At 42.0% G+C, this 21800-nt stretch overlaps 2 protein-coding genes and 1 long non-coding RNA gene across 12 annotated transcripts in view; all 3 read left to right on the forward strand.

The window, feature by feature from the left end:
• chd9 (chromodomain helicase DNA binding protein 9) overlaps positions 1 to 9045 on the forward strand; it is a 77964-nt gene extending 68919 nt beyond the window's left edge. For 6 of the 9 annotated variants that reach the window (XM_038701678.1, XM_038701680.1, XM_038701679.1 and 3 more), the window contains 9 exons: positions 92 to 967; positions 1143 to 1312; positions 1512 to 1742; positions 2656 to 2833; positions 3215 to 3363; positions 3570 to 3800; positions 4079 to 4228; positions 4477 to 4581; positions 5043 to 9045. In XM_038701678.1, the coding sequence (XP_038557606.1) occupies positions 92 to 967; positions 1143 to 1312; positions 1512 to 1742; positions 2656 to 2833; positions 3215 to 3363; positions 3570 to 3800; positions 4079 to 4228; positions 4477 to 4581; positions 5043 to 6035 (3083 nt within the window). In that variant the 3' untranslated portion in view covers positions 6036 to 9045. The remainder of the gene's footprint in view (positions 1 to 91; positions 968 to 1142; positions 1313 to 1511; positions 1743 to 2655; positions 2834 to 3214; positions 3364 to 3569; positions 3801 to 4078; positions 4229 to 4476; positions 4582 to 5042) is intronic. The other 3 variants (XM_038701681.1, XM_038701682.1, XM_038701683.1) reach the window with 3 other exon arrangements.
• A 661-nt stretch (positions 9046 to 9706) lies between these two features.
• Positions 9707 to 19345, forward strand: LOC119890433 (retinoblastoma-like protein 2). Of its 2 annotated transcripts, none has more exons than XM_038701711.1 (14): positions 9707 to 9928; positions 13371 to 13481; positions 13908 to 14014; positions 14451 to 14554; positions 14769 to 14906; positions 15265 to 15429; positions 15583 to 15652; positions 15812 to 15915; positions 16141 to 16317; positions 16637 to 16708; positions 17014 to 17086; positions 17438 to 17598; positions 17738 to 17902; positions 18097 to 19345. In XM_038701711.1, exons 2-14 carry the CDS (start codon positions 13408 to 13410, stop codon positions 18328 to 18330), a joined length of 1644 nt encoding a protein of 547 aa, XP_038557639.1. In that variant the 5' UTR covers positions 9707 to 9928; positions 13371 to 13407; the 3' UTR covers positions 18331 to 19345. The 2 variants fall into 2 exon arrangements, with proteins under 2 accessions (XP_038557639.1, XP_038557640.1); XM_038701712.1 differs by having other exon boundaries at positions 9708 to 9928; positions 17014 to 17071.
• A 179-nt stretch (positions 19346 to 19524) lies between these two features.
• Positions 19525 to 20524, forward strand: LOC119890684. The gene is made up of 2 exons (XR_005442278.1): positions 19525 to 20030; positions 20337 to 20524. It is a non-coding gene; the product is annotated as an uncharacterized LOC119890684 (long non-coding RNA).
• Positions 20525 to 21800: the final 1276 nt, after the last annotated feature.

Here is a 21800-nt window from a genome sequence, read left to right on the forward strand (position 1 = left end):
AAACTCCAGGCACAAACAGGTCGTTGGGTTGAACCAGTAGAGCCTCTCACGCATGTTTTTCCTGACACCTGCTTTTCCGTCTTCGTCCCAGACTCTGCAGTGGACCCATCTCTGACAATCCAGCCAATCACAGAGGAGCGAGCGTCTCGCACCCTGTACAGAGTAGAGTTGCTTCGCCAGGTGAGGGAACAAGTCCTTCGCCATTCGTTACTCTTTGAGCGGCTGTCGCTGTGTCAGATGAGCTCTGACTTACCTGTCTGGTGGGAAACTGGTACCCATGACCGTGACCTGCTAATTGGTGCTGCCAAGCACGGGGTCAGCCGCACAGATTACCACATTCTGAGAGACCCTGAGCTGAGCTTCATGGCTGCCCAACGCAACTACAGCCAAACAAAAGCTACACCGCAGCAGTCACGCACCTCCACCCCACTACTACACCCTCAGGGCCAGGCCATCAGCTCAGTGTTGACAGGCTCTCCACTGCCTCCGCCTGCCCAGAGAGACACAGAGCCCTGTGGATTGGCACCCAAAGTGGAACCAGTGTCAGAGGGGGAGGAGGCCAGGGAGAAGCAGGGGGAAAGTTGGAGCCCTCCTCCAGCACCAGCTACTCCCACAGGTCTGGAGGAGAAGCCTTTTTCTGAGATGAGGGACAGTGAGAGGCAGATGGTGGCAGCACGTACCAAACCTCTCACGCCCAACTCCTCTGAGAGGAAACCCAAGAAGGCCAGCAAGAGGGGCCGCAGGGAGGCTAGGCGTGGCTCAGAGTCCGACTCAGATGGCTCCTCCTCAAGCTCCTCATCGCGCTCCTCTTCCTCTTCGTCATCATCCTCTTCTTCCTCATCACATTCCGGGTCCAGCTCCTCCTCCTCTTCATCGTCTTGCACCTCTGGCTCTTCGTCATCATCGTCCTCTTCGTCATCATCTTCTGACAGCGAAAGTGAGGGACAGGAAGGGAAGAAGAAGAAAGGTGAGTACCTCTAACAAAAACCTGCATTTCATATTTAGTTCGGCGCAAAGACATATTTCACTGAATTACAAACCAGCTAGATTGTTTAAGTTAAGTATGCTGAATACATTGTGTGTACACCTAAAACTTTGAAGATTTAGGTGCGTTTCTGATGTCTGTCCTGTCACATTCTCAGTTCCTGCAGCAACAAGTGTAAAGGGCTTTGATGAGGACAGTGTGGCATCTCTGAGCACTACACAGGATGAAACACAAGACACCCACGTGGCTGAGAACGGCATCACCAACAACTCCTCACACCCTTTCCAGGGAGGAGGATACATGCTGGCTGCATCCTACTGGCCAAAGGTGAACTACTGTACATTTGTGCAATCCAGTCACTGTTACTGATACATGACGCTGCGAGTATTCAGCTAAAAAAGGAAATATTTGATCATTAAATATAAACAAGTATTCATCTCTGATTTGTGTTAATGGTGGAAGTCATGAAAACGCATTTTTGTGGGGAGTTTGAGTGTCCTGATCATCTGTGCCTTTGTTCATTTAGGACCGTGTGATCATCAACCGCCTGGACAGCATCTGCCAAGCAGTGCTAAAGGGCAAGTGGCCAGGAACACGTCGGATCTACGAGCCTGGAGGTGCAGTGGCCTCCTTCTACACCACCAAGCTGCTGGACAATGCCAACAGCCTGTGCGAGGACCCCTCTGCCTCGCCACAGGGGTCAAAGGTGACCAAGCATGTTGCAGAAAACAAGGAGTTCTCAGTAAAACTGAACGATGTATGTTGATTTCACCCGTCTTCCCCTCCTCCCTCCGCTTCGCCCTAATCATAGGACCCTACCACTTCTGCTGCCATGACTGGTGTTAGCTGCCGTGTTCAGCATGTTTCTCTGGTTTTCTTCCTTCTTTCCTTTGGGCATGATTAGTGGTTTTGACTGCCTGGCGGGAGGAGAGATTAATTTAATAGCAGCCTTCCTCTCTTTTCCCACACACTCAATTTGAATTGGGCTCTGAGGCTGTGATTACATGAGCACAAATCACTCAGTCATGAGAATATAATAAGGTTCAGTTTGAAGCCTCTCTAGACTGAAGGGGTCTTTCTCATAATCTGATTGAAATGGAGACCTCGGCTGTGGGTGTTCTCTAATATGCTTTTAGGCAATGTGGCAATTAACTTGGCAGGTTTCAGACTTGCTCCCATGTATTCCTTGCTTTTGTGTTGCTTTTTGATAAGGCTCTTTTCCCAAATTGTACGGGTTTTAACTTTCCCAGACCCTCAAGCACCTGCAGCTTGTAACCTATAAATCCTTTAAATGCTGACAGCAGCTATCTCTTTGGCATGGCTTCCCACTACAGTCCAAACTATGAATTGACTTTACCCACTGCCCAACTAGCCGCTACCAGCTGTGTGTCCATGTGTCCTAATACTACCACCAAGGAAATACCTGAAAAATATTTTTTTTCTTAATGTAAGAAATTCTTAGAAATCAGATGATACTTTATTGCATACATTTAGATTCAGCAAGCCTACCAGAAAATAGCATTAGATGTGAAAATAACATAAGACAAATTTACTTTATCATCCTTAAAGCTCCAATATGCACTAAATAATCTTGGAAGAAATTTCTGCTTGTATTTTTTCTCTTTACATCTCCCTAAATTTATCTAACACGTGTTTGTGTGTCGGGGTAGCAGGAAGGAGGTCTGAAGTTGACCTTCCAGAAACAAGGTCTACCCCTGAAGAGGCCCCTGGAGTCAGAGGAGGGCCCTCAGGCCCAGCAGCAGTACCTGGCCCGTCTTCATGAGCTGCAGAGTGCCTCGGACACAGGCCTGGCTGATATCACCAAGCCTCAGTGCAGCTTCCCATCTGGTGTGTTTATTTAAAATAACAGCAAATACCTAAAAAAACATACAGAATATGTTGAGATGAGGCTGTCCTGCGTTCCTTCACCACCACTAGATGGCAGCAAAGTATAGTTTTGGTGACTTTAAGACTGGATAGAATCTAGTCTTCTTCTCTGGTAGTGCCAGGTAGGTAGGGCACTACCAGGTAGGTACACAAATGGCCTTTACATAAATATTTACAAAAAAGAGAGTGTGTGGTCACACACATCATCTGAACTTTTAAGTCTAGAGGTGGAAGTCCTAAAAAGCTAATTCAAGTCTGAAACTGAATGTGCCTAAAATTAAAGACAGTTTCCAGATGTATCTCAAAAAGTAGTTCACAGCTAACAGGCTGGCTCTTCTGCAGTGCTTCCAGATCTTACAAGTCAGATGAGGCTGAATGGAGCGCTGGACGGCCAGCCAGTGGTTAAGAGGCGGAGAGGAAGGAGGAAGAATGTGGAGGGGGTGGACCTGCTCTTCATGAACAGGAGTAGAGCCCCCGCTGTTCCTGATCAGGTAACCAGTTGTCTTTTATTCCTTGTTGTGCAAAAGCTGGTGCTCATGTGCCACAGTACAGGTTTATGGTACCTCACACAATCAGCTTAAACATTTTAAATGATGTATAATTAATAATAATGTTATTGGTTGCTAAAAATGTGCTTTATATGATGAGCTGCAATGTAAATAATGTTAAACACTGTTTTGTGCTTATGTGTCTCCAGGTGCCTCCAGGGTGGGGTGGTATTGGCCAGGTGGGGGTGGCTGTGGCCCCTGTGCCGGGCTATAGTCAGAGCTCCAGTCAGGTCCCCGTGGACACTGACAGCAGGGTCCCAGTCATCAACCTCAAAGATGGCACCCGACTTGCTGGGGACGACGCACCCAGGAGGAAAGATCTAGAACAGTGGCTAAAAGAGCACCCTGGCTTTGTGGCGGACACAGGAGCCTTTATTCCTGTGAGTCCTTTTTTCCTTCAATCCTTCCAATCTTCTTCCCCAGATCTGCGTTGACTGTTAAAAGTTTTACAGTAAAGATGTTGAGGGTAAATCCTCATGATCATTTTTAAGGCAGGTGTAAGTTATCAAAAGACAGCTGAAATTAAGATTTCATGGATATGTGTGCAGAAGTCAAGAACATGTCTATCCAATCAATTCACCCGCAGGGGCACAGTTGCACTGGATGCAAACATTTGTGAACTAATAACTAGTCCATTTGTTTTCCATTTCATGTCCAGGGGGTAAATAAGATGCAGATGCAGTTCCACTTCCAGGACGGTCGGCCCAAGCAGAAGAGGCACCGCTGCAGGAACCCCAACAAGATCGATGTGAATAGCTTGACAGGAGAAGAAAGGGTCCAGATCATCAACAGGAGAAATGCACGCAAGGTTCGTTTGTGTGTGGCTTTGTACATGGGTTTGCCTTAAAAAAAGACAAAAAAAAACACTTTGTCATAATAATATCCATAATGATGCCATTAATGGCCAATTATTTGAACTCAAAAACTGGGTTGTTACTACTATGACTTGTGCCTTCGTGCCATTTATGTCCCTGAAACGACTTGTTTCCTAAATGTAACATGTGTGTCTTTCCTGTTGTGCACTTTGGTTCATGTTGCCTGTAATCTTTCCTATAGGTTGGTGGAGCCTTTGCTCCTCCCCTGAAGGATCTCTGCCGGTTCCTTCAGGAGAACCCCGAGTACGGAGTCCCACCTGAATGGGCTGATGTTGTCAAACAGTCGGTGAGTCACAAACTAACACATGCACCCGATCAGTCAACTATGTGACATCAAGGAAGGCCCATTTCAACAGTGTCAGTCTACAGTGAGTTGCCAGTTTATTAGGCACACCTAGCCAAAACCAGTGCAATCTAACACCACGGCCCAGCAACAAATCTTTTCATAAAGGTCATTGCTGTAATAGTTTTTTTAAAGAGATGCTGATTCAACTTCATGTTTATTTTGGAGGCTGTAGTTTGTCATGCTCTTGAACTGTGTTGTGTTTGTAAAGAGTTTTTAAAGATTTTATCCACCCACATTATAACCTTCATGCATGTTAGATTAGTTGCAGGGTTGTTTTATTAGACTACATAAGCTGTGGCTAATAAACCAGTTACTAGTGACACTGTGATATTTGTAGTGAAGGATCATCTTTCGCTGTGTAAAATTGCTAACCCTGCATATATCTTCCACATTTTCTCCAGGGTTACCTCCCAGAGAGCATGTTTGACAGGATCCTGACAGGACCCATAGTTCCTGAGGAGGTGAGTCGACGTGGACGTCGACCTAAGAATCCTTTGGCCAAGGCGGCAGCGGCGGCGGCGGCGGCGGCGGCAGCAACACCAACACCCAACCCAGCAACCTCCGCTCTTAGTCTGAACCCCCTGATGGCCAACGGTCTTCTCTCTGGGATGGACCTGTCCAGCCTGCAGGCCTTCCAGCAAAACCTCCAGAGCTTGCAGTCCCTGCAGCTCACCGCGGGCCTAATGGGGCTGCCGTCAGACGCGAGCAACCTGGCTGCAAGTAACTTAGCTGCCATGTTTCCCATGATGCTGTCTGGTATGGCTGGATTGCCAAACCTGCTTGGCATGGGCAGCATGCTTGGGAAGCCTGCTCAGGAAGGCACCGGAGGCTCTGACGAGATGGCAAAGGGAACCGCCAGTGGCATAATAGGAGAGCCGTCTGCCTCTAAAGGCCCCTCTCACACTTCACACACCAAAGGAGAAAGGACAGAGGGCTCGAACACGACTCCTTCCTCCACTTCCAGCTCCACTTCCTCTGCCACCGCCCCACAAAGTGCTTCAGCTGCCTCTGCAGCCTCCAGTCACTCACTGTCTCTTAACCCCTTGTTACTCTCCAGTATGCTTTACCCAGGGATGCTTCTCACTCCAGGCCTTAACCTTCCTGTGGCTGCCACACAGCTGCAGAGCTCAAACAGTGACCCCACCCTTCCTCCTGCTCCTCCTCCTCCGGCAGTCTCCCAGTCATCGCCCCAGGAGACAGAGCGGCCAGCGGCAGAGAATGACGAGGCGTTGGAAGAGGCTTTGGACGAAGAGGAAGAGGAGGAGGAGGAGGAGTCAGCAGAACAAAAAGAGAACAGTGGTCCTGAAGGTTCGGGGAAAGCAGAGTCATCTTCATCAGAGTCTGGAAGCTCTTCTTCCTCATCAGAAGATTCAGACTCTAGTGATGAGGACTGATGAATGAATATATAATTATAAATTTATTTATGTATCGCCTAGAAATGTATACATATATTCACTTATATATGGATTTTCCAGCACTTATGTTGCGATTTCTTTACATGTAAATATAAGAACTAACTAAAATGTTGTGTAATAAAGACTACAAAAACCTTTAAAAAAAAAACAGGAAAAACTGACGTATAAAGAACTGAAATAAAATTTCAGTTTTTGTTCACAAGGTACAGTCTTGTTTTGAGACATTTTGCATGTCAGACTTTAGTAGATTTCTGAACTCTGTGAACTTGTACCACACAATTATGTACAATTGCAACAAAAAAGGCATTATTGTAATTATGTCAGGATTTAATTTTATTAAAAAAGTGAAACTACATGAACATGCTCGTTGAGCTGTACTATTAATATATTTTGATTGTTGGGGTTTGGGGCAATGACACTTGACAAACACCTTGGTTTCTCTTGTATATAGTCAGTACTTTTACAAGTTGGTTGACACTTTTGCTTTGCAGATCATACGTTGGATATGTCAGCAATAACTTGGGCAGCTAATGAATGTCACTGAAGCTGTAGATTCTCTGTCTGCCATGTTCCACCCCAGTGCACCAACTCGCGCAGCTTCACTTAACTGTCACTTACCTTCATATCACGTTGAAGAGTTCATTTCTGCATTTTGTCCACATCCTGTTTGGAAACAGAATTACCTGAAGCTCCTCTCTTTAAGTAGTGTTTCACTTTTGGGGGAAATCTAAAGAAGTATTTTTTTTCAAGCACATAAGCTGAAATCCTTTTGAAATGGATCAGAATTTAATCTTCTGCTGTAATGTCAAATTTTCTCCTCATTTCCACCGTCACCTTACAAACATGTCGCAACATGTCCAAGGCGCACTTTAGCTACTCCCAGTAGGCATACACGTTCACTTGCACATCTGTTAATTTTTGACTACAGTGTCGGAGTCTAATAAACTCCTTGAGCTGTGAGGACAGAAGACTGTGTGCCAAAAACTGCCCTTTGACCCTTTTGAGGTCCTGACAGAGTTTTGTGGTCTGTGTGTAGAGGAAGAATTCAAGGATTCTTGACTATATGGATATTATTACTACAACCCCGGCGTATTTGACTGCATCTTACCTCAACTGTGCTAAATGGATTGTCTTCACTGTGCAGATGTGCATGGGTGTGTTTTCTCGCTGTCCATGTGTGTAACGTCCCTGTCTCTGCTGGAATGTGTCTGTAAGAGGCCTTTTTTGTTTTTTTGTTTTTTTTACTGAGAGCTTCCACTGTGTTTTGTTTAGCTGGACTGCTCCTCTCACCTGGTATCTACCACTTCCATAACTTTCCAGTCTGAAGATTGTCTTAAGGAGGGGGCCTTGCAAGCTATGACTAGTAGAAAACACACCACATGTGTTTTTGACCTTCAGTTTTTGTCATTAGAAATTTGGAGGAAAATGTCCTTCGGATTCTGTGTTACACGACCACCTGACTACCAAAGTCTTACAAAATATAACATGGCACAAGCACAAACTAGTTCAAATCCTGGCTAAGATTGTAGTAATTGTCATCGTCTTTGAGTATTAAATTTTACAGTGCCAGACAGGCTACCTTTAGGAAGGGCTAAATATAAAAGAAACTAGCAGCTTGCGTTGGTTGGTTGTGTGCGTTTCACCTCGATTCTGTTTTCCTGATGAATGGAGCTTCAGCTAGATGTAGAAGTGCCCTTATCCTGTACCTCACTCTCTCATTCAGCTTCTGTCCAACACACTAACCGCTCAGATAATCTGCTTGGTGTCCATTGCTTGTGCATCCTGTCCATCATCTCTGCACACGTTCACGCTTAGCCGTAACCAGGACACACGTAAACACTGGAGTTCACTCAAGCCGAAGTACCTTTTTCTAACTTTCTCTGGCACAACAGTACGCTCGCTCTAGGACTGCTGTTACACAGTGGACTGTTAGATACACGTTTCAAAATGATTTCTGAGGTGAGGTTTTTGTTTTAACTCGGGGGACAACAGAGTGCCCCCCCCCTCCCCCCTCACACCTTGTGTGTTGGATAAACCCACTGAATTAACTCAAGTCTGTTTAGTTCTTAAGTATTGCTGTAGCATCGTTCTCTAGTGGGTGAAACCATGAACAGCCCAATGGCTAAAGACACGTCTGATTTCTAATGTTGCTTTAAAGTGTTTTTCTTGTATGCCTGTTATATATATATATATGACCTTGTTATGAGTTTTGCTTGCAAAGCTATTGCATTTTTTTTATATTATTACTAACAGTACAGTATTTTTCTATGTATGAGCAATGAACTTAAACATGCCACTGTCATTTTGTATATCTGCACCTCTGCTCTCTTTAAACATGTAGTGCCCTTATACAAACACCCAGCCATCGCTTCTTACGCTGTAAGTGACTGATCTAACGACTTTGTGTTGCCCCACAGCAATGGGTTTATGGATTGATGACTGTGCTGATCCTCTGTAGGACACAAATGAGGGGGAAGAAATGGTAGACATAAGATTGGACTTTTAGCTTTTATTTTGCTTCACTTTCATTTTTGTTTTCTCTAGGTTGTACTGTACAAGGACTCCAAAAGCACTGCTAGTGCTAGAGAAGCAGTGTTGAATCTGCGTTAAACACAGACACAAGTAAACAATGACCAATATGCAAGAGGAATGACAACACGCACTACTGCTGTACTTTCAGTTTTCATACGTGTAAATCACTGAGATGACAAAACTAGCATCAATGGTATTGTATTTTTACTTCAGGCTTGATAATATCCTAAATGTCACCCTGGTTAGTTCTTGTCTCTTTTTTTGTTTTTCTTTTTTGTCATTGGACAGTTGTAATATTTGCAAGTTGTGGTCTATGTAGTCAAAATAATTCTTTATGTAGTGCAGGAAAACACGTCTTAAAAGTCATTTGTAATTTATTGGATTACTTTCTATGAAGTTCTATAGAGGAAATTGAGGTTTAATTATTTTTATTAAACATTATTCTTCTGACTATCAATTAAGTGTGCCTGTTGCTTTGTCTGGGGGCTTTATTCTTTCTTGCGGTCTCCACACTGGTGCTCACTCTAGAGAGCAGATTCAGTGGCACTGTACAGGTCAGTGGGCGAAGTCTGTGAGATGTGAAGTGAGCTGAGATGAAAGCACTTTTTCTTAGTGTAAAATTCCACAGTGGCAGAAAATAAACTGGGCTTGCTTAAATTTAGTGGTGGCTAAAGCAGTGGCTACTAGCATAACATCAATATTCAGAGTGCAAGAAGCAAAAAGGAACACTGTAGGGTTCTCTCAGTGCTAATTGTAGCTATTGTGAAGCACCTAACAACATAAATACTGTATACAAGTTTTGAAAAATTATGTTTAATCTTAAATACATCTAGAAATACTTAATTGGTTGATGTGGCCAACATTTTTGAAAATTATATTGGCAGCTTTGATCATTCATATAATACATTTCCCTAATTTTCTTAACCAACCCTGCAAGCTTATAAACAGTGTGTTGGCCAGACACCAGTGCATAAACACAGCTGAACAGCCTTGTTAAAGGCAAGAGTTAAAAAGATTTTCCCCTTTACTGTAGGTCTTCCATTCCTCCTCTTGGTGGCGCTCAGGGGCCTGTGTAAGTCACTCCTACAGCACAACTGCTCAGGCCTGATCATAGCAACCACACACAGATGACAAGTTGGGGCTTGTCTGCTGCTCAGAGAAGGCCAATGTTCTGAACTTCCTTAGTCTGCAGAGCAGCAGGTTGACTGCTCTGAGCCGTGCTGCACCTCTCCACTGCTGCAAGGCGGGCATTAGATAAGAGACATACAGAGGATTCTTGGATCAGAAGACCCTCAATCTGGCTCTTGTACTCACCACAAACACTCAAGTGACAGACACTGGTAAGTGGCTTTCAACCTGTTTATGACTTTAGTTGTATTTGTGGAAAGTTCAACTTAGATGATGTGGCTGACAAACTGCATGAAAAGTCAGCTGACAGTAATAGTAACACTGCCATCATCCACCTCTGCAGTTAATAAGTGACTATTTTATGGAGCTCTGATGCAGCTGGCCCTTACTGCACTGGACAATGACATTTTATTGATCAAAAACAACATTAATTCATAATGCGCTAAAGTGCCATTTAAATGCTTAGCACGTGTCTGAAAGTGAAAGTAAGGCCTATTTTGATGGTACTTGTGTCAGTGAAGGCCAGTCTGGAGAGAAACAGGAAATGGGTGTAACCCATAAGAATTGGCAACAGATTACGCAGTATTCAATTTTTTTGTTTACAGACATTACTGAGTTTCCAGAAAAACAACAAAGCAAATATGTGGTGCTGTATATGTTGAATATGGAAAGTTATAATGCATAGACATGTTGTTTTACAAATTACACTACAGGCAAAAGACAGAACAAATGAAGCATGACAGGTTTGAGACTTGTCCAAATTAAAAAACTAAACATGAGTCATTTTTTGCGTTTGTTTCAGTCCATTTTAGCTCTTTTCTGTAGACAATATGTGCTTTTGACTGGCATTCCTGTGGTATTCTGGGACTCATGACACCAGCAGCCCTTTGTAAAGACGCATTAACCCATCTGTTGTCAAAGGAAGATTAACAAAGATTTCTTGACAAAACAGGGCATTTCTAATCAGATAATGAATGGTCAACATGAATAGATATGAGTAAGATAGTGTGCATAGGCCTACTGATTCTTTCAAGTTCATGTTTGTCTGTATTAGTTGTAGGTTTTGTCTTGCTACAGTGCAAGGTCTCAAACCTGCAGCTGTGGAAATGAGTCAGAAAACCATTTTTTTTGTTGTTTTTTGACTGATTAAGAATAACATGGCATATAAATGTAATGTCTGCACTCCTGAATGCAGTATTTGAAGTTAAGTGTGTCTGAAAGCTGTTTAACTTGTGAGGAAATAAGTAATGCTTTGTCTTTTATACTGTATGAGCCAGTGTTTCTTCTCTCTGTGCTTTATACTGATACATGTTGTAGTGTTTTAGTTGGCACTAGACCAAAAGAAAAAAACAGCCTATTTGATCCCAAATTATTCAAATACTACAATAAAAGGTAATGAAAAGATGAAAGGATTTTCTCTCTCTGTTCGCCTCTTCTATTCCTTTTGAACTCTTTATTCAGTAAAAAATATTTTTATCCACATCTACAATATACATGCTCCTACCAGTTTTTCTTAAAATCAAGATACTTAATCTCATCATAATTAACGTGGTCAAATATTCGCTAACCTGTGGATCTTAGGTTATGGGCACACGAGGAGCCCATTAATGTTCACAATAAAATCCTGAAATCCTCTCTGCGCAAGCTTGAACTTTGCCTGAGGTAGCAGATAAATGAGCTGCAATAATGACCAAGAATCACTGCCATTAACAACTTCATTTAGATCATCACGAGATAAAAGGGACCTTATCTTGGCAATGTGTCAAGATATATGAACGAAGCAAGAGTGAACAACCGTTGCACCTGAGCATTAAAACAAAGGTTAGAATCAAATAATCCTGAATTTATGCTACTGTGAGGTTTGAACCAGAGTAACGCTGTGTGTCATGGGTGGAAGAAACTATTTCAGACCGGAACAAAATTGCTTAACTAATGAAGCTGTGAAGTAGGGCAGAACAATTCAACAAAAAGCTTACATTTTACATGTGGCCTGCAGGAAAATTCATTCAAAGTAACATCCATCCATCCATCCACCATCGTCAACCACTTATCCTGTGTACAGAGTCGCGGGGAGCCAATCCCAGCTGGCACCGGGCGAGAAAAATACCATTTTAAATTAAATATTTCCGTGCTGCAGAGATGTCCTAGCCAACACATCATAATCTAGAGACTTAAGAAAACATCTTTGTTTTAGGATACAGATCCAAGCAAAAATCACACCGTAATTCATTTTAATATGATTTTCTATAAAAATGAGAATAATAATGTAAAAATTGTAATTTCCCCTTTAGTATCGCAAATTGCATTATCAGTCAAAATGGTAGCAATTTGATATTTCTTCATAATCATTCTGTCCTACTGTGAAGCCACATTTCCTTGAACAAAGAAGAGTAATTCAGGAAGTGATGCTGTTATACCAGCGTGTGTGTGTGTGTGTGTGTGTGTGTCAGTGTGTGTCAGTGTGAGAGTAGACTAAGCCATGTTATAGTAAGTATGAAAGTCTCTGGGGTTATTTACATTAAGACAGCTAGACTTAATGTAACTATTACAATTACCTCCCACAGAAAGAAAATAACTGTTTTTTCATTTGGAAAACTCAGCTTTATGGGCATGAATGTTTAGGTAAACAATGTTGCCAAACCAAGCAAATTATTATTATTGATTTATTAATATAAGTGTCCTGCGCAAATGGTCCTGACAGTCTCTCGGCACATGTTTCCTTCTCTCTATCTCATTCACGTGTGTATCACTGTAGACTAAGGCCTGTCTGACTCAGAGAGAACAGCAACCCAGAACGATAACCAGCACATATGGGAATGATTAGAGGAACCGAGTCTCCTAGACAGAGGAGGGGAACAAACACACAAATCTAAACTGAAATGGTCAAGGTAGAACGGGGCCTTTACCAGTGGAGGGTGGAGTCTGTTACAAGCTGAAGAAGGTGGAGATTACTGAGATATGTTTTTCACATTGTACAGCCAGGGACACAAACTAGCTAGAATGATCTTATTTGCCAAGCCCCATTACTGCTGTGGCTGTGAGGTGAAACCGTGCTTGTTTAATTAATCTAATCGCCGCTTACGGACACGAGTCTTCTGGGGCATCTAAGCTGTTTCTATTGTTACACGCTCAAAACGACAGTCAGCAGTCTCCTTTCTGCCAGGATGGAGCGGCAGTCCATGTTTGAGGAAGTTTTCCTATCTGAGATGTACAGGAAGACACGTGACTCATCAGAACTGCCTGCTGAGTCCAGGACATAGGGAAGAAATTATTCAGTTAAATGAACAGCATAGAGGCGCCGAGGCCATCATTAAGCCGTTACATTGTCAAGATTTTAGTTTTCTAATATATTTAACCCAGACTGCAGGCTTTGACATTTTGGGAAACGCACCTATTCTTTTTCCTGCTGAGAAGATTTTTAATCTTCTCTGGCAGCACTTCCATCTGTTCCTGTGGTTTTGGTGCACACAGTTTCTAGTGTGACTGTCTTTAGTGATCTGACTGACATCAAGTGAAGATTTTTTTTATGAAAATATGACATATTTTGTATTTATTGTTTGACTTAAGTTAGTCACTGATTGTACTGCACTGCAAGGTCTCATGTGCCCTAATTGTTGCCTATGTCAATGTTTCAATGTTCTTTTCCTTGTTTAGGTGCCCGTTCCTGCTCTCTTCCTGTGTGGAGTTCACCATGGCAACCAAGCCTCAGGGTAACCTGGGAAAGCCAAGGTTTGGTCCCAGTGACCACCTGATCACTATGTTCAGGTTAGCAATGCAGTCTCACCGTGTTACTCACACAGTGGCCATTTTGTTTGTATGAACTTATCTACTACAGACATCTTTGTAGTTATGTAAGTTTACAGACAAAGCTACTGATACCGCTAGCTACAATAAATCATAACAGACCTTAAATACGTCATCATGGCTACTAACTGTATTTAGCTTCTAGTGTAAAACGGCACACAGGGTAAGTTTGCATTGAGTCAAAGGCTTGTTTCACTATGTGTAAACTTCATGTTTAGTTGAGGAGGTTTCTGTTTGATCTTTAAATGCTTTAAGATAGCTTCTACTATTGTAGTGAGGGCTTTTGAAAACCTTCTGTGTACTTTCATTTTATTTTCAAATGTTTTCCAACCAACAATTCGTGTTCATTTAACTGCTATGCTAATTACTATGATTCCTCTGATCCAGGGCGTGCTCCAGAGATCCAACTGAGGCCATTGAAGCCAGACTGAAATGTATGCTGCTCACTTTTCTGCAACACTTGAGGGACAATGCAGGAAATGAGAAGACCAACGGTATACTAACATATTCAATGATCCTCAAACAACGGGATGAAGGGATGTATGAATATTAAATAATAATACACTTTATTTATATAGCACAAATGAAGGCTGTCATTCGAATATACGGAACACTATATAAGGAACACTGTAACCTTATGTTCAATATTTCTTGAGGACAGATCATTACTGCCTTTACAGTGTTACTGGTTTCTTGCCTGGAATTTTATGAAGGGCAAGCAGAACACATTTTTAATATTTACTAGCTTTATCAGAAGCAACAACGTCTCTTTGAGCACAGCAGGAAATCACTGTCTGCTCACCCACAGTATTTTAAAGCCCTACATGATTAGAGAGCTGGCTGTATTTTAATGACAGGTATCAACTTCTGGAATAAAGCCCTTTTGTTGTTGATACATGTCACATATAATCCATGTGATATTGTTTACAGAGCTGGCAACAAAGTGCTGCTGTGAAGCCAGGATCTGGTATTACAGGATCCTAGAGAACCACGCCAGTCAAGAGAGGAAAAGGTTGGGGATCAGTGACATCTCAGTGAGTGTGCTGTCCTCCTGTGGCCACAGCTGGAACTAATGTCTGACAAACATCTTTTCTGCACATGACATGTGTGAACAGTCACAGAGTGATGTCCGTGTTTATGTCCTTCTTGAGCCTTTTTAAAATCAAAGTTTTGATCTCTATGAAATTTTTTTAATTGCTGTTTTGAAGTAACTCTCTCGTGCTTGTGATGTGAATGTGTTCGTCGCAGTTCATCTTAGAGAATGATCTTCTCCAGCGCTGCCTGGTGGCCTGTTGTCTGGAGATTACCATATCCTCAAATTGTCTACCATGTGACTTCCCTCTGGTCCTTCAGGTCTTCAAACTGGCACCATTCCACTTCTATAAGGTGTATTTCCAAGCTTGTTAGCCCGATATACACATGTGTGCATGTAATAGACATCCAATGAATATACAGATGTCAATTCAATATCAAAAAGTGTTTGGGGTACACAACTAAACGGTTAACTTGATTTCACTATGTAAGAATCAAATCTGTCACTTTTTGTAAGTTAATAAATCAATCAATAAGTCTCAACTCCAAACAAAAATCTGTGATGTCAACTTTTATGGGGATCACTAGGGACAGAAATGTGAAAATGTGGTTACATTCCTGCCTCGTGGGAAGTCTGAGATCCAACGTCCCTGCCATCTCTAAATTTGAGGATACATCTGTCCTCCATTTTGTTTTTGCTATGGTCTGACAGGTGATTGAGCCGGTGGTGCGGGCTGAAGCGGGCCTGCCTCGCACTGTGGTCAGACACCTCGCTCAAGTGGAAGAACAAGTTCTGGAGAGCTTGGCCTGGACCAGCGACTCACCGCTGTGGGAAGAAATCAGAGCCAATGAGGGCCATATGCCGACCTGCCAACAGGTTGGCAATAACACACAAAAACACTACACTTGGCACCAGGAGTTATCTAAGATTTGATATTCAAGTTTCTTCCAAGGTGATGCTGGTGACAATTTGTGATTTAAATTAAATAAAAAAATGATTAAAATGTGGAATAATGATGATCGTATGCAGGTGACGCCTCCTACGTGGCTTGAAGATCCAAAGAGAACAGACTTGCAACAAGTCAGAAATCTGCCAGGAGGTATATATGCAGTGTATTAAACCCACTTTTTGATTACATAACTGAAATTGTATAGCATTTAATACATTTATAATACATTCCTAAATTTCATAATACTCCATTGCAAATAGGCTACAGTATTCTTAATACGGATTCACTTGTCAATTCTGTTTTTGCCAGAGGGTCTCAGAGCTGAACTATCTGCTGGCACTGACCAACAGCATTCCCCATCAGCTGGAAACAGGCCTCGGAGAAACAACTCCCTCCACCTGTTTGCTCGCAAGGTCAGTTAATCTGCCACACCATAACACTCTCCTAGTCTGTAAAACAATATTATGAATCTACAAGAAGTATAAAGTGGCTGAAATGACAAATTGATTCAGCACTGTAAATGTACTGCATACATGATAGTTCTATTGTTTATATATAATTATCATGTCTTTTTTTCCCACATCCCCCTTGTTTATGTGATTTCTGTTTTGTGTGGTCATGTTTTCTCTCTGCCTCAGGTTTACAGCTTGATGGGCAAGCGTCTGAGGGAGCTGTGTTCCACACTGGACATTTCTGATGAGCTGCGGTTGAAGATCTGGACCTGTTTTGAGCACTCATTGGTCCACTGCACTGACCTCATGGTAGACCGTCACCTGGACCAACTGCTCATGTGCGCCATTTACATCATGGCTAAGGTGGGCATTGCTATATCCGAGGGAAGCCCCAGCACGTTTGATGCTCATCTGTTGATTTGTCAAACACTGGTATATATTCCCTGATGCAGTTAATGTCACCTGCACCAACATTCTCATATACCTGATGATGATAACAATCCCATAAGAATAAGAAGCACACTGTATCATTCTATTACACTGTAACCCCTTACAAAGTGTTCTGGTCAGTGACACTGTGTGATTGAGCAACAACAAACTTCTATATTTTTAAGCATCTTTTATTTTATATAGGACATAATCCTTGATAAATTATTAACCTATATTTGTCTTGCTTTTACAGATAACCAAGGTGGAGATACCCTTCAAATACATAATGAAGTGCTACAAATCTCAGCCACTTGCCTCAAAAAGTGTACGTTCTTTTTCTTTTTGATTATTCCTGCTGTCTCTTTACAATGCAACTGGATCTGCTCTGAATGGACAAAATATAGGAAAAGACTCAAGCCACTTCACAATCAGTCATTTTTGACCCATAAGCAGCAGTGTAGTTAATACATAGTCCTGAAGTCAGTACACTTTCATCTCAGGAAGCGGATTTATATTCAAATTTTGTTTTGAATGTTTTGGCAATTAAGTTATTTAAAGGGTGTTTGGGTTTATGTGTGTTATGACTATATTGGTTCAATAGTTATGAATGCCGACAATTTCTGTTCTCAGGTCTGCAAAAATGTGCTGATTTCCGGAAAAGAGAAAAAGTCTCTCACTGAAAACAACAGTAAGAAACCCTTGAGTAAGAAAATGTATTCTTTACAGCTGGACTCACCAACATCAGAGCATCTCCAGCATCATGTTAGAGAATTCAGAGGAGGAGAAATTAAACTGCCTTCTGGCTCTACCCCCAACATGTTCCCTTTCACTGAACTGCTTTAGGTATCATAGGCTCAGCCATAAGTCATAAGTATTTCTGTATGTAGCCAGAGAGCTACATTATAGCAGTGCCCCATCGCACAACAAATTAAACACACCAAGTTACCAGAATAACTCCCAATAAATTACCTGCATTGTATCAGTAATGATGGAGGACTCAGTGTACTGTGATTCCACAATGAGAAGTGAGCATTTATCACATTTTTGATTACAGATAATGGAGACAACAACGACAGTATCCCGACCCCCAACACACCATCAACACATTATCCAGGACCTGATCAGGAGGAGAGGGGCAATCTTATTTACTTTTACAACCAGGTCTACTCAACAAGGATGCAGTCCTTTGCCAAGCAGTTTGCCCTGACCCCTGGAGTAAGTCAACCATTTTAACCATTCTGAATTTGGGCGGAGTTTGAACAAACTGAGCAAGAAGACAAGCCAAATTCATGGATATGTCACTTCATCTCATATAATGAGATTTTCTAACATACGCTGTGTCACTCTTGTGTAGGGAGACACTCCTCCTTTGTCTCCTTACCCCCGACAGTGGAAAGCGTCTCCTCGCAGACAGAGGCTGTCCAGCAGCCACTCCATCTACATTTCACCATACAACACAGGGACCCCTCCACCACGCACACACGGACTCTGCTACTACTTCAACTCCAGCCCCTCAGAGGTCTGTGGACAGAGTTTTGGAAACCTTTTTCTAGCCATCAAATTGTCATCTTGAAATGATATTATTTGTAAAGTGTAGATTGAAAATGTTAGAAACACATATTCATTATGTACGTTTTAAACACTAAATAACTGATTTTATCATGATTGAGTGACAGTTTAATATTGCTGCAAATATCCCTTCTGTTTCTACAGTGTCTGCGTGAGATGAATAACATGATTAAGACGGGCAGGTCACCCAACAAGCGATCCCGTGCGGTGTCGTTGGATAGAGAAAAGGAGGAGGAAGAAGATGGTCCTTCGGCTAAGAGGCTTCGTTCGGTCGGTCTGTCGGCCTGGCATAGGCGACTAAGGAATGTGGAGAACGATCGCCTGACAAGACGGGACCGGGACCAGCCATCTTCAGTTACGAAGCCTAACCAGCACTAGAGCAGAGAGGAGCGTGTAGTCACACTCTGCTCCTGTTTCTGACACTGTAACAACAATGTCAGGTGTTAGAGGGAAAGCACAGGGCAGCTTTGTCTTCCTTTACAGGTATTTTATAAGAATCCCTTTGGGCCACATTCATTGTCAGCTCTAAAGTGTTGTCTGCAGTCTCAGCTATGCGTTTCTGCTGTTTTGCTCTGCACTATCTCAGACACCTACTGTCTGTCCTTGTACGAGGCAGTTAACCCTCAGCTCAGTAGCCAATGGTAGAAGATTGTAGTCGTCCTGGGCAGCTCCCCAGTGGAAGTGTATGATGTTGTATGAATATGAAGTAGGTCATGGCTGTGAAGTGCTAAGTTGACATTCCTTGGATAAATAAAGGTTAGACTGAGAAAGGATGTTACCAACTGCAGTTAAAACTGTGGGATAAGGACATGTCAGGCTTCAACATGGCCTTCGTGAATACCTGATATCTAATTGACTAGATTCTGATTAACTGAGGGATGATACTAAGTGTTCATGTAAAGCTATTTTAATGTGTTTTCCTTTGTTTTATCCTGTAATGATGCTTTCTTAAATATATTTAAAATTTTAAAAGACAAGCTAAGTGTTTAAAACATAGTGAAACAGTGATTTTTATTTACCACTTCACACGAATGAAGGCAAAGTGCAGACGTTACAGAAACATGACAGATTTGAGAAACAACTGTGTGAATACTTTCAGATCATCGACTCCAGCCATTATTGATTGCAACCTAAAAATCAGTTATTCAACATGATGTTAATCAGCAAAATTGCATACATTTATCTCATATATTCTGTTTCTAACATATTTTTTTTGTTAAAATAAGACAATTAATTATTTATAAGATGAGTTTCTGTCATATGTCCTGAAGCCAAAGGGTCTGTAAATGTTCTTAAAAGATGTTAAATCGAAACACAATTATTTTATAGTGTCACCATAAAGTCTAGTTTTTGGAAAGCAGTGTTAAATAAACATACATTTGATTAAACTGTATGTCTGTACTGTATAACATTCTTCCTAATTAATTAATTAATTGTTTTTTTTTGGGGGGGGGGGTTGCCTTTTATTTTGATAGAAAAACTGAAGAGAGTGAGAGGAAATGTGTGCGTGAGAGAGAGAAGGGATGACATGCAGCATTGTGGGAAAGTTGGTAACCGTGGCTGCCCTGTGATTGACACACAATCCCATCAGTGTTTATCAGTAACCGTGTTTTGGCACGCTACGCTCAGTTAATTGTCAACCAATGTTGCTTAGGTAATTACAGTAAGGCAGGACAGCTGGCAGACAAAGGCTCGTAAAAAATAAAACCAACACACAGTCAGGAGCCCAAACTCAACAGGAAGTTTAGAGGTTGCCATAGGGAACAAAGGCACCTGAGCCCACAACAGGAATACAGGTTTTAAGGTTATGACAAGTCTTGTAACACTCTATATGCAACTGGACTCCCGTCAGCTGTACAGTGCGCTGTAGACTCTTAGATATCGCCAGATCATGGGTTGCAACACGAGCCAGGGTGCCACAGTGGTGGACCCTTCTGAAAAGCCAGAGGAGAGGCCGAAGACAGCCACTTCCATCAAGGAGGTGTCTGCAGAGGAAACCAATACAAGAGATGAAGCCAAGGATGAAAAAACGGAGGGTTCCAGCTGAGTGCCATCTTTATGTCTTAACTCTTCTCAAAGTAAGACAGTTGACAAATTACCTGAAAACTATGTGTTCTTTTCCCCACCGTTTTTCCTTTTCATACAATCTCAAATATTCACAGTCAACATGAAAAATGTTTTCCCATTTTACATTTTCAAGCTTATCACTGGAACAAGGATATAGTTAGTACCTCACCATAAAGCAAGCAATTTATGACCATTGCATTGGGGTCACTTTGATACAATCACCTCTATAACTTGACCGCCGTGTCTCTGTGAGGCTATTTGACATGACAAATGGGCTGTGTGGTGACTGAGATAGGTTCTGTGTGTCTGTGTCGCAGTGTGTACAGATTGGCCTGTCCGGGGTGAAGGAGGGCCTGTCAGCAGGAGGAGGCGACGCTGCACTACTGTCCATCAACCTCTGAGTCATCTGGGCCAGCCACACACACCAATAATACACACACTTCCATTATGCCATTATGTTTATTTTCCAGACATTATTCTGTGATAAATATACAGATTCAATCTCTGTGTTGTGTTTTTGTGTACCTGTGTTGCCTTTCTATTTTTTTCTAGCCTTGGTTTAGATCTTTGTAGAGCCCCCTGCGGCGTGCTTTGCATCGCCTTTGTTCGTTATATGTTTATTCTCCTCTCCTCCTCTGAAGCGCTCACACACCTCTGGTCAGAGCTGATAGTTACAACACACCCTTTCAAACGCTTCCAATTCTGCTGCAGGCTAAAGCAGCAACCCTTTAAGATAGTCAGCTTATGTTTCAGCTGTGGATACCTTGCAGCTCTGCAGCATGCTCTGCATATCAGAAGACTGTTACTGCTGTTCATTTGAACAGTCAGAGACAGTGAGTGCTTTATACAGCAAATAATGAAATGCTGCCAAGAGTTGGGCTACAAAAATGTTCAAGCACTTTCCAGACTTTGCCGCCAGGGGGCATTGACAAACTGAAGTAGTTCAATCTGCCGCCAGCAGGGTGCAGAAGTGATCTTTCCACGTTGCCATGAGACATCTAATGCTGGATCCATTTGCTGAAGACATTTAATCTGAAATGTAGGTTGTAAGTTTATTACCAGCTAGTGAATGGAGCTGGAATGGAATAGCCATTTCACAAAGCCATATCAAAAATACCCATCTCAGAGGCAGTGGGAAATTACATGAAAATATTACCATTATACAAATGGAAAGTGTGATTGAATAATGTGCTGGAGAAAATAAATGAAAAGCACTTTGTTGGAAAACCTGGTACTAAATAGGTTTTTAATTTCAGTAGTGGGATAAAAGAAGCACATTTTTACCCCATTTCACTGCCAATTGATTAGTGGTTCCACATCTGCAGATATAGAGGGGGCCTTATCGTCTCATTATCAGTTAATTAATATGCATGCACACATGCCAATTATCTTTCCTCTGCCATTTAGCAGAAATGAGACATTGATGTTTTAATGGTGCCGGAATGGATAACTCCTCTGTTGCCTTAAAGACAAGACAGGCACATTGATTGACATAGGCGGGAAATGTTAAGAGAGACAATTGAATTAAGAGCAACCTGAAAGACTTGATAATTATATTAATACTTCCTTTCAAACTTCCTTTCCAGGAGCCTGTGATCTAGCAAAGTTTTTTTTTTTGATAAACTCTCCTGAAAAATACAAAAAAGGGCAAGTCTACGGTGCAGTACATATACGTATATATACTGCACCGTCAATGAGAATCCATTATGGAAACATTTTATTTGAAGGACATGCAGAATAGCAAGCTATTAAATTTTTCCACTGTGCCATGACTATTAAAG

This window comes from Micropterus salmoides, unplaced genomic scaffold (assembly GCF_014851395.1).
Source record: "Micropterus salmoides isolate LMB-PRFRI ecotype aquatic unplaced genomic scaffold, ASM1485139v1 Ms_hic_scaffold_6, whole genome shotgun sequence".
NCBI classification, from domain to species: domain Eukaryota; kingdom Metazoa; phylum Chordata; class Actinopteri; order Centrarchiformes; family Centrarchidae; genus Micropterus; species Micropterus salmoides.